Source organism: Leuciscus leuciscus (assembly GCF_965113295.1).
Source record: "Leuciscus leuciscus genome assembly, chromosome: 21".
In the NCBI taxonomy this organism is placed as follows: Eukaryota; Metazoa; Chordata; class Actinopteri; order Cypriniformes; family Leuciscidae; genus Leuciscus; species Leuciscus leuciscus.
Genome location: NC_138745.1, coordinates 27,491,365 through 27,503,506, shown reverse-complemented (window position 1 = coordinate 27,503,506; position 12,142 = coordinate 27,491,365). Strand labels below are relative to the sequence as shown.

The 12,142-nt window shown below is 36.9% G+C and overlaps 1 protein-coding gene across 4 annotated transcripts in view; it reads right to left on the bottom strand.

Annotated features, from left to right (window-relative positions):
• Window positions 1-913: 913 nt before the first annotated feature.
• The window catches only part of ankfn1a (ankyrin repeat and fibronectin type III domain containing 1a), a 78,455-nt gene continuing 67,226 nt past the window's right edge, over window positions 914-12,142 (bottom strand). For 3 of the 4 annotated variants that reach the window (XM_082152970.1, XM_082152967.1, XM_082152968.1), the window contains 5 exons: window positions 10,173-10,314; window positions 9,124-9,292; window positions 8,260-8,426; window positions 3,628-3,877; window positions 914-2,159 (listed from right to left, as the gene is read on the bottom strand). In XM_082152970.1, the coding sequence (XP_082009096.1) occupies window positions 1,396-2,159; window positions 3,628-3,877; window positions 8,260-8,426; window positions 9,124-9,292; window positions 10,173-10,314 (1,492 nt within the window). In that variant the 3' untranslated portion in view covers window positions 914-1,395. The remainder of the gene's footprint in view (window positions 2,160-3,627; window positions 3,878-8,259; window positions 8,427-9,123; window positions 9,293-10,172; window positions 10,315-12,142) is intronic. The other variant, XM_082152969.1, reaches the window with a different exon arrangement.

The following is a 12,142-nucleotide window of genomic DNA, read 5'->3' as shown; positions in this document are numbered from 1 at the left end:
GTTAGGGGGTCATTTTTCATTCATCCAGTGTTTCTCAGCGAAACACAATCGATTTGAAACAGATGTAATGTGAAGGGGATTATGCCACTTCATACATCAATAGTAGGAGCAAATAATTCTAAATGGGCAGTGAAATTAGCGGATGCATCGATCTTTCATTGCAAGTAAACACGTAAACTGAATTTTAACTGACCGTCAAATCACCTAACTCCACTCTTCACTGAAAAACACCACAATAGAGCAAAACAGCATGTTTTCAGAAGTAAAAATCCCATTCATTTTCTCCACAGAGAACTTGATTTATATAATATTTAAACATTTCAAGACAATAACAATAATAATATAGTGGGGTTGGTAAGATTTTTAAATGTTTTTTGAAACAAGTCTCTTATGCTGCATTTACAAAATACAGTACAATAATAATCGTGTAAAATATTTTTTCAATTAAAAATTATTTTTCAATTTTAATATGTAATTATTCCTGTGAAGGCAACACTGAATTTTCAGCATCATTACTCCAGTCTTAAGTGTCACATGATCCTAATATGCGGATTTGGTGCACATTTGTTGCAACATTTCTTATTACTTTATCTATGTTGAAAACAGTTGTGCTGCTTAATATTTTTGTGGAAACCGTGATACTTTTTTTCCAGGATTTTTAATGAATAAGCATTTAAAGAACAGCATTTATTTGGAATAAAACACATTTTGTAAAATTATAAACATATTTACTGTCACTTTTGATCAATTTAATGCATCTTTGCTGAATATTATTATTATTATTTTTACGTAAAGTTTGGAAAGTTAATATAGCATAATAAGAATAATTATATAATATATATATATATATATATATATATATATATATATATATATATATATATATATATCTTCATATATTTTGTACTTTAATCATAAAAGTTCTTAAATACACACTTCTTGTAGCTTCTAATAAAAAAACCTGTAATATAAAAAATATTTAGAGTTGTTTGGTTTTGTTCATAACTTCCAAGTGTTTCAGTCTGAAGAAGTTTTTGAAACCCCTGTGGTGAAAATGAATGGGAAAAATACACTCAGAACGAAGGCTGCTGAAAAAGTGGCCGCTAACGTTTGGACTCTATTGGCGGAGTTAATTTCAAGTTCTGAGGAAAAGCAGTGCTTTGTTTCACGTTGCATTGATAATCAACATTGTAACAGTCAGAGCCATGATTTATGAGTCCCGCAGAGTTGACCAGCAACTTCATCCTCTACAGAGAGGATGCAAGAATTGATTAGGCTAAGTGTTCACTCATTACAACTGAGAGCTGTTGTAAAGTGTGCGGTTGGAGAGGAAAGGTGGAGTTTTGGAGCTTTTTGAGGCGATTGAAGTGTCGAGAAGACCATGCGTGTATCGTCCTAAAGAGTGCTGCTGAGGACCTCCGACACTTGTTCATTCGTTAGCTCATCCGAATCCATGTCCTGAGCTTCTGATGTGGTGCGGTATCCCAATCCGGTCTCTCCGGTGGACGCTCCTCTCGATCCCGTCTCCTCCTCCTCCCAATGTGGGGCATCTCTGCAGGGTGACGTCTTGCTGCAAGACTCCACAAAGATCCTGTGAACGTTGGGCTTAGACTCCCTGTAGGTCGCCCTGTACTCATCCAAACTGTAGGAGGTAGTGGGAGAGTGCGGTAGAGAGAGCGGCGTCTCCAGCGGCAGGTCAGTTTCGCTCTGTTTGGTGTAGATACCTTCGGATAGCGAGGGAGTGTGGCTCTCGCTCTGTACGCGCAGCCAACGGTGCGGCCCGCCAAAATAACTCCTCTGAGGATGGCTTTTGGACAGCATCTTACGTTTCGTCGGTGGATCGGCCAGGAACTTGCAGCGGGATGGCTTGTCTGTGTTTTTGACGGAATAAGAGGAAAGCGACAGGTCCTCCATATCCTTGGTGCAGGATTCGGTCTCCAGGATGGACTTTGAGCAAGCGCTGTACTTGAGATCGTGCATCTGAAGCACATCGGGTGCGCTTCCGCTGAGGATGTGCACGGCCTGATGGGAGAGATCTTGGGCTGAGGAGTAAACTAAGTCCAGGTCACGAGGGCTCAGAGCGTCACTGGAGTCATAGTCACTGTCTGTGGGGAGAAAGACCTCAGAGCAGCCCTCTTCATCTGATCCCGGTTGGGACTCTGCAAACAAATGTGGGTTGATAATAATTATGGAAAGCGTATGGGGAATCAGACAAGCAAAAATACATTTTAATAATAAAATAAACATTTTAAAAGGATACTTCTGCCGAAAATTGGTCTGAAATTCTGTCTGATTGGATGAACCACTTTCAAAGCCCTTTTTGAAATAGTCGATATAGACTACCATTTTTTTTATGTTTTTGAAAGAAGTCTCTTGTGCTTTTTTATGCATTTATTTGATCAAATACAGTAAAACTAGTAATATTGTAAAACATTATTTCAATTTAAAATAACTGTTTTCTAATTTAATATATTTTAAAATGTAATTTATTCCTGTGATAGTAAAGCTGACTTTTTTGTGGCCAGTGTCATATGATCCCTCATAAATCATTCTAATATGCTCATTTGGTGCTCAAGAAACTTCTATTATTATCAGTCCTAAAAATAGTTGTTCTCATTAATATTTTTTGAGGAAACTTTTTTCAGGATTTTTCAAAAGAACAGAATTTATTTGTAAGTTTTTAAAAGCCTTTACTGCCACATTTGATCAATTTAATACATACTTGCTGAAAAAAAAAGTATTAATTTCTTTCAAAAAACAAAAAGTTTGAACAGTTTGAAAGCAACTGTTTATTTAGATACAATTAATGTGTCTATTAATGTGTCACATGTTAAACATTATATAATGTAATAATGTTCGTTAAATTTAATAAGTTACTATAAAGTGATATCTATGGTTTAAAGTAAAGAAATTCTTTCTGAAAAATCAACAAAAATAATTATAATTTTATGTAGCATGTTGTTGAGTTCACATCCCATACACATTATGCAATAATTAAAAATCCTGAGAAATGTGGCATATGAAAGTAAATGCATTGTGCATATTTATTGTAATAATACATAAGTAATAATATTTTAATTGACTTCTGCTTTTAATTGTACAAGTTTAACTGCAAGGCATATTTTATCAGTATTGCATGGTTTCTTTAGTCACACGCTGAGACACTGGAAAGACTGAAAATCATTAAATCTTCTAAATTTGGCCTTAAATGATATCTGTGAATGATCATAATTCACCAATACTTAATTTGTTCTTACACAGACTGAAATCTAAAAGACCCTAAATGTCCAAAAATCACAGGGTGACAGTCACTCAAGTGCCTCCGATGAGTGCTTGTAAACTGCAATTTTATAAATGTCTTGAAAATTGGTGTCTTTTGTCAAAAATATTTGGTCAAATCTTCCTTTTGTGCCAACCTGTAATGTCCAACAAACTACATGGCATCTCAAAGCTTTCAATATTGAAGAGTTGCATCAGATTCACTGATTTATTTCCTGGAAAAAGTATTCAAAAGACTGTCAACAAATGCAACAATCCCACTACTTACATGTGCAAAATCATAGCAAATACAATACATATTTGAATGTGACACAAACATGCAGTCAAGCACGACATCTTTTTTTATACCTGGATGAATGGCAGCTATTGAAAAATAGCATTTACCAATTGTGGGCTTTCGTCTCCTCATTTCTGGAGAGGGCGAGGGAGTGGGCACGTATTCTGTGTTAGAGGACATGGAGTCATTCTTCTGGACAGGAGGCTCCACGCTGACGTCTACAAGCCAGGTGATGGGCACCCAACCGAGAGGCTGTTTATAGCGGGCGTACTGCAGGGCATTGGTGATCCAGCGAACGTCTCGCCACATCTCGTCCAATTGCTTCTCACACAAAGAAAACAAAAACAAAGAGAGGTTGAGTGCGCTCTTATTTCATTGGCAATGCTGCCTGCATTTCAAGGTTAGCTTGAAAACTAAAGGGTGCTTTTTAAAAGTTGATTCGATAAAAATGCAAATCATAGCTTTCAGTGTGAGAAATGCGGTATTTTCCCCACATAAACGTCGCAAGAACTTTCCCCACAAACATCACAAAGCTTTTCAAAGCATTAAAGCGCATCACACAAAAGCTTCAAAAGGAGGCCACAGAAAACTCGCTGTGAAGTCTTGAAGGGGCATGACCGTGACTAATGTCATAATTTATTTTGTGTCATCTTCCTCTGTTCACCAATCACAGCACGTCAGAGCCGAATTGTACATATTGCTCCTATTTAGTGTGCAGAAGCGAAATGAGAGGTAAAATGTGTTTTCAATCAGAGCTGTTAACCTCCACGCAGTGAATCTTCACAACTACCACTTTCATATTTTCCATCCTCGAGACGTACTATAGCAATTGTATTTACAAGGAGCTTATTTCAAATTGGAAGGAAAAAGGCTGAGCAAAAATGCAGCAGAGTAGACGAAAAAAAAATATTGCAATCTGAGCTCTTTCTAGCAAATGCCATGAGAGATCCAGCTTATGGGAATGAGCCTTGACACCACAGGATGACTCCTTTGGAAAATATGCCGGGCTTCTAACGACAAAGAGGGGACTCCAGTATGACAAGGGCAATAATATGAGTCTATCGAAATAGACTACTTCAACTAATAAATGTTTGGCTGATGCTGTTGGCTGGGAAATATTGAAACAAATTAGGGGAAAATAAGAATAAATAAGCAGTGTGGCTTATATCACACCCAGTGCTCTATTATACCGGCTCTCAATCCAAAAATGAATCACTGGTCTGTTCTGATAGGGTCGTCGGCAGCAGGGAAAAATAATGTTACACGGAAATAATAAAATGCAACTGACCATATAATCATGCATATTTAGGATAGCAAAATGAATAGGCCTGGCCATTAAAAGGGATGAGAAAACGATTCTCATTTTTATGAGTCAAAAGCTGTGCAATCAAACTCAACAGTATTTTGATGCAAAATATTTGGCGAAAAATATTACAATATTGGATCCAACACAGACACGCTGCTTGAAAGCCCTTCACCCTGGTAAAGTTTAAACAAAAAACACATAGTAGAAGAAAACACGACTCAAACCATATTGAATACAGATTTAGTTTCAAGGAGAGATTTCAAGGGCATTTTTTGTTCACTTGATACACAACTTTGGTACCCTTTTGGTTTAACACTTTCATAGACAGGGCTTAAATTAAGCCAGGATTAGACCTTAGTTCAACTGGGACATGTATGTAGCTTTTATAAACGTGCCTTAAAAAACATTACTGGTGTGCATCTTAAAGGCACACTATGCAGTTTCTGTTTTTCTCAAACAGCGACCCCTAGAGTCGCTGTGGAGTACTTGTATTTAACATCACTGTCGTAAATACCACTCCTCCGACCGTGCTTTCTTTGTTTTCTTCGTCGACTTTGCCATGATTCACGTCTGAAATGCGTGCAAGTGCCTTCCATAGTGGCTGCTTCATATGTTGTTGATGTATGTGACGTCGTGCCGTAAAGCAAGTTGCGATTCTCGCGAGATTTGGCGTGGTGCCACCTCTCAAACCTCCATTGCTGGTTTTGCCAGCGGCATCCTCCCCCTGCTTTGCGATCGGGATGATTCGCCTTACTACGAGTTGGTTTACCATCTAAATGATTTCGAAGCTGTAATATTAAGGTACAAATCTTGCATAGTGTGCCTTTAAGACACAATGGCACTGACATATTTTAAGATCTCAAACAGCTCAAACATGCATTTTAATCTTGGACTAGGCTTAAGCCTTGTCTGTGAAACCAGGGGTTACTGTCCACTACAAAATCTTGGTCTTGAACTAAAACCAGTTGAGAACTTCAACAGCCAAAAGGTTGCATCGCACAAAAAATCTCTGTGAGTATTATCAGATGAACTAGAGCTTACGTACTTGCATCAAAGCAGTACATTTGTAAATCTGCCGAGTTAAAGCCAAACACTTGAGCCAACAAAGTAAATTTGAGCGTCACGCAAGCTCCATCTCAATGCCACATCTCGCCGCATGCATCTGAAACGCGTGTTTCGCGGTCTGTCCGTTAGCTCTTTGACAGGACCTCACAGCGATATAAACCTGCTCTCTCACACGAAAGCACTTTCCAGAGCCGTGCCACTTTGACAGACGTGGCCCTTTCTCGTTTGCCGCCTTCTGGAACATTAAGGTTTTCACGCTAATTGATGCCACATTGCTCAGCCACACACACAGTCATGCAGTCACACTCATTGATCGGTATTATTTTTTCCCCTCGTCGCTCTTAGGCGCTGTGTAATCTGTGGTCAGTGTGCCGCTTTTTTCCAGTGCCTCTTGGACCTGACATCACACAAACACTTGTGGTTTTGTGGTCAATCTCAATTAATAGTCCAGACCGGGGTGGCGGAGAGGGATTATTTCAGACCGGCACACTTAACACACGCCTCCCTTTCAAGTCGGATTGTGAGAGAGTCTGCTGAGCTGTTATTGAAATTTCGACACAAGAAAAACAACTTGTTTTACAGTTTATACGTCTAGTAGTTATGCTTTATGACATCAATAAACTATCCTAATTGGATTATTAGTTTAAATTGTTTTTGTAGTTTGATGTTTCCAACACTCCCAAGCGGTTGGGAATAAACATGATTCTCAGGACTGAAACATGCATGACGTATTGCTAAAAGTTGTAATTGTACAACACAAATGTGGCTAATAAAAAGGAATGAAGCAGTAAAGAATGATTTCAGGTAGCGTACAAACAGTAAATAGCAAAAAACACAATAGCACTATCTTAAACACCTGTTTTGTTACCATATGCAGCAAAATTGTTCTGGCCCATCAAGTCATTGCGTGCACTGACAAAAGGCGGAATCTGAATCCCTGAAATTACCACATACAACACCATTCAAAAGTTTGTGTTCAGTAAAATCTTTAAAAAATATTAAGCAGCACAGCTGTTTTTAACATTGATAATAATAAGAAATGTTACTTGTGCACCGAATCAGCATATTAGAATGATTTCTGAAGGATCGTGTGACACTAAAGACTGGAGTAATGATGCTGAAAATGATGCTTTGATGCAGGAATAAATTACATTTTAAAATATATTAAAACAGAACACAGCTAAGTTTAAATTTTAATAATTTCACAATTTGACTGTTTTACTGCATTTTCACAATTGTACTGTTTTTACTGTAGTGAATTTCATGTTTCTTTCTTCGAGGTGATTAATCAGTAGTTCAGTGACTGGTGAATAAGTGAAAGAATAGTATTTTCGGTAAAAGCCCAATGTTCTCAAAGACCAAAAACACTGTTAGCTTGGCAATGGATGAAGATGCAAAATGCCTGCAGAGCAACAAATTATTTAAATTGAGAGGAAATCGATTTGTTGTAATGGATTTGCAAATGGAGATTCACAATGGAGATTCACTAGCAAATTAGTCCTGTACTAAGATTATAGCTCCAAGATGTACAGCAAACTGTACTAAACACAAAATAATACAGATAATATAAAATAGCTATTTGAGATGCAGCTTATAAAAAGCTTAAAGTAAAGAAATAAGCAGAAAATGCTATATGCAATAAGTTTGTTTGAAAATTGTGTTGCTCCATCAATATTTAATATAACACTGAATAATGTTATGTACAAATATATTATAATTTATAAAGATGACTCTTTTTTTCATATATACTTTGGGACAAGCAAGAAAAAATGAAAAGAGCAAGTAAATTCTTATTTATTTTTAATATATTTTTATTTATTATTATATATTTTATGTTATTATTATATTATATTATATTATATTATATTATATTATATTATATTATATTATATTATATTATATTATATTATATTATTATATTACATATTACTTAACGGTTAAAAAAAACGTTTCAAAACTTTAATCAAAATTAAATTCAATGCTGAATAATATTGTTTAAAAATATATTTTATAAAACAAAAAGTACCAGAACAAGCATTTACTTAAACGTCAATCAAAACTATTCGGCTACATCAAATTATATTTATGTGTCTAGGCCTTTAAACTGGACTTTATAATTTTTGTACAAAAATATATTAAAACAATTAAAATAATAATAAAAGGAAACTTGTTTAAAAAAAATTGCTCCGATATTCAATATAATACTAAATTATATTATGTAAAAATAAATTATAACTTACAAAGATAAATCTTCATCATATACTTTGGGAGGATTTAAAAATAAAATAAAAATCACATGATCCTTCACAGAGGGGCACCCTCTGCCCCATACCTGAATGTAGTCCAATATGTGCTGTTGTCTCTGTTTGGCTGTGGACACCTCTGAGTCAGTGATGGCCTCTCTAAAAGCCTGCTGGGTAATTAGAGCGTCCAGGTCCAGCACCGAGGACAGCCGGCAATAAAGACTGATAAATTTCTCCTTATATGAGTAGAAGTGAACTGCACAGGGAGACAAAATAAAAACAATAATACTGTAGTTAGTAATTGACACTGTCTTATATGGGCAACAGTAGTGAGATGTTATTGCATTTCTGAAATTGACTTCCCAGGGTGGTGTGCTGTGTGAAATCGAGACCCTAGGAAGGTTATCATTAATGTCCCAAAAACACTGACGAATCTTTTTAAAAGACGCTTTTGTAATGGAAATCTGTGGGAGGTTTACAAGTGTATGGTGTTTGGGCTGAAACTACCTCACAGTATAACGTTTAAAAAGTTGTTTGAAACTCTCCCCACAACAGCAGCTGAATAAGCTACTAAGTGTTCTAACTGGCACGACTGCTAAGAATACAAGCACACGATTTGCCTTCTCGTCTGAAAACAAACCCTGCTATTTCAATGAAAATGATCTGCCATTCTTTAAAACACATTTTATTGGATTATAATATTGATTACTTGTTTAACCTTTCCTTATTTTACACAGTCTGGGCTCAGCGAGGGGGGTGGGTGGCTGTTTGGCTAGCCGTGGTGCGCACCGCCACCCCGCTGGTGTCTGCATGTGTGTGTGTGTGTGTGTGTCTGCTTGATTTACTAGAGGTCCTAAGGGAGTGTGACTGGGGGCAGAGGGGGGAGGAATCTGTGGATTTTTATAAGGCCAACTGAGCTAATATTGTAGGGGTTGAAACAGAAGCCAGTGTACCGAGCTCAAACATTTGAAGAGGGAGGTTGAGGAACCCCGAGTGTGGTGTGTAGGGGTTGGTCTGTCCCGGGGCCGAGCAAACGTCGTCTGAGGCGGGCAGCAGCAGAAGAAAGGACACATTGTGACCCAGCTCCAGCACCTCGTGTGTGTAGAGACGGAAGTGCTTGGCCTGTGTGGGACACACAGACACACACACAGACTTTAACCCACGGTAAAGTAACAATGTTGTTACAATGTAACAAAGGGTAACAATGTTATTCCGTAACTAAGTAGAAATATCCCAAAACTATATGTATAACTGTAAAGTAATACAGACAAAAAATAAAGTTATTCTGACTAATATTGGGAGAGAGTATCTATAGTATGTCTATCAGTCTATCTTTCCATACATCTATCCATCCATCCATTTATATTTGGTATGTCTGTCTGTCTGTCTGTCTGTCTGTCTATCTATCTATCTATCTATCTATCTATCTATCTATCTATCTATCTATCTATCTATCTATCTATCTATCTATCTATCTATCTATCTATCTATCCATTTATATTTGATCTATCTATCTATCTATCCATTTATATTTGATCTATCTATCTATCTATCTATCTATCTATGGTCGGTCGGTCGGTCGGTCGGTCTATCTATCTATCTATCTATCTATCTATCTATAAATCTATTTATATTTTTATAAATCAAATTTAATACATTTATATATTACATTTTTATAAATCTATATTTGGTCCATCCATCCATCCATCCATCCATCCATCCATCCATCCATCCATCCATCCATCCATCCATCCATCCATCCATCCATCCATAAATGCTGCTACAGATCTCAAAGTATTCAAACTACCCAAGGTTTATATATAAGCTTCAAATGTAATGCTCTCTTTTTAAACAGCCCATGTTTTCAAATTAAACGGGCAAAAAACTATTTAAGCTATTTTAATCATTTTAAAATGAAAGTATATTAACAAACTTTACTTTTTTTAATTATTGTGAAGCTTAACACCCAGTTACCACAGAGCTGTCCTGTAGACTGCAGTACCTGGTGGAGAGGTAGATTGATATGGTGCAGCAGACTCTTAATGGCCGTCTGGAGCTCAGAGAAGAGGAGGCAGTCTGTAGCCTGATCTGCTCTTTCCACCTCCACAGGGCCAGACAGTGACTGCAGCCATTCCCACTCATCCCTGGGTGGGAAGAGACAGCGTTCAGTCAACATACACAGCTCTATATTACGGTTTCCAGAAGTGCCATCGACAGAGTGGTTTCCAAAGGCTAGTGGGATGGCAGGTTAGGTCTAATATTGAGAGTTAGATTTGGTGCGATGTTTTCGAACAACCACTAAAAACCCTTCTTTTTAATCTGAAAATTCTACACTAAGAAAAGCTAAGTTGTTAAATGTCCAAAAATAATAGAAAAGTGACAACTCTTATGTATTTTTGAAATTGTGATAATTTTGGCAAATAGATCTTTAAATTGAGGTCAAATTCATTTAACTTTCTCAAAATTTCACAAAAACTGTAAGAGGAAAAGCATCAGCTTATGGTACGCGGGTAAGATGACGGGGCAAAATAGAGCATTTTGGTTTTAGTCTCAAGGACACCCTCAAGGCTAGTGTCTAGGGGGTAGTAGGATGGTGGAAAAAAGGAGAATTTCTTTGCTCCAGAGGTTTTCCTCGAGCCGTGAGTAGGCATCATCCTGTGTGAACCTCCCACTGACTTCCACAGTCCGGCCCCGTAGTAAATTTAGTTTTACTACCACACAGAGCTGCAGGATAATACTCTCCCTGTCTCTAGCTACCTACCAAGGTCAACACCATGACCCGAGATGAAAATAAATAAATAGCTCCTTTACCGAACAAAAACAAATAGCAGTTTTGTTTTGACTGTAAAAAATGGTGGTGTCAAGAAACTATGTAAGCCTGTGGTGAAGGGGAGCCTGACACGGAGTTCAGGCATATTTCAATCTTCTCAGGTACACTCACTCTGGAGAGCTCGTATTTGCTTCACCAGTGCGAAATATTAGCATGTTTCGGTGATATAAAAGGTTAAAAAAGGCATGTCTATATCAATGACATTCATTAGATTGCATGAGAGGCTTTCATAATGAGTCAAGATGTACATATATTTGCTGGTATTTTAGGCAAAATCGATAGATTAATAAAAAAGAAGAAAATCATTATATGCTTTTATTACAGGCTTTGAATACATGCTTTAATAATGCCGTCTCTGCTCAATGCTTTCAAGACCTAGGGTCTTTGTTCTTCAATATTTTGGAGATGAAAAAAAAAAAAGGCTCCTGAGAACTGCTGTGTGAACTGCAAAATGCAGGATGAGTTGAGGAAAAGATAAAGAAAGCTAAAACACATTCACATTCATTCACTATATTAGTATAATATTCAGAATATTCAATTTTCCCTAAAGCAGGACCAACAAACTCTCTAATTTGTTGTGTTGCATATCATGCAGAGTCTTTCTTTTAAATTGCACAAATTTGCATTTTTCAACTAAACAACCCATTTCATTTGGGTTTATAAATCTTAGAAATTAAAAACTAATTTCCCCAAAACTTTGTGGGAGTAGCTCATGACATTAGGCATTATGTTGAAGGTCACATGAATAAACAAGAAAACAGGTCTCATCACATCCACTTGTCCGAGAAAGTGTTGACAGCAGTATGAATTGATGGCGACATCTATGGACTTTTAAGGTAATCAGCTAACCAAGCAAGTTATTTTTATTGTTGGCGGGTTATTTTAATATCCAAATGTTAGTGTGAACAAAAAAATTTACATAAAAAAAAAACTTTTAGATATCAATCTGCATATGCGATGGACATCGGTAAATGCTCATCTTTGGTCGCTCCACTGAGTAAAACAGCTCTTTATTTAACAAAACATATACAAAGGACCTGAACCGGAAGCGATGGAACCTGTTTTACAGAATAGTTTGTTGTGCATAACAACAACATGAGCAATGTACATGCACTCTGAATGGGTACACTAAAGTACACTTG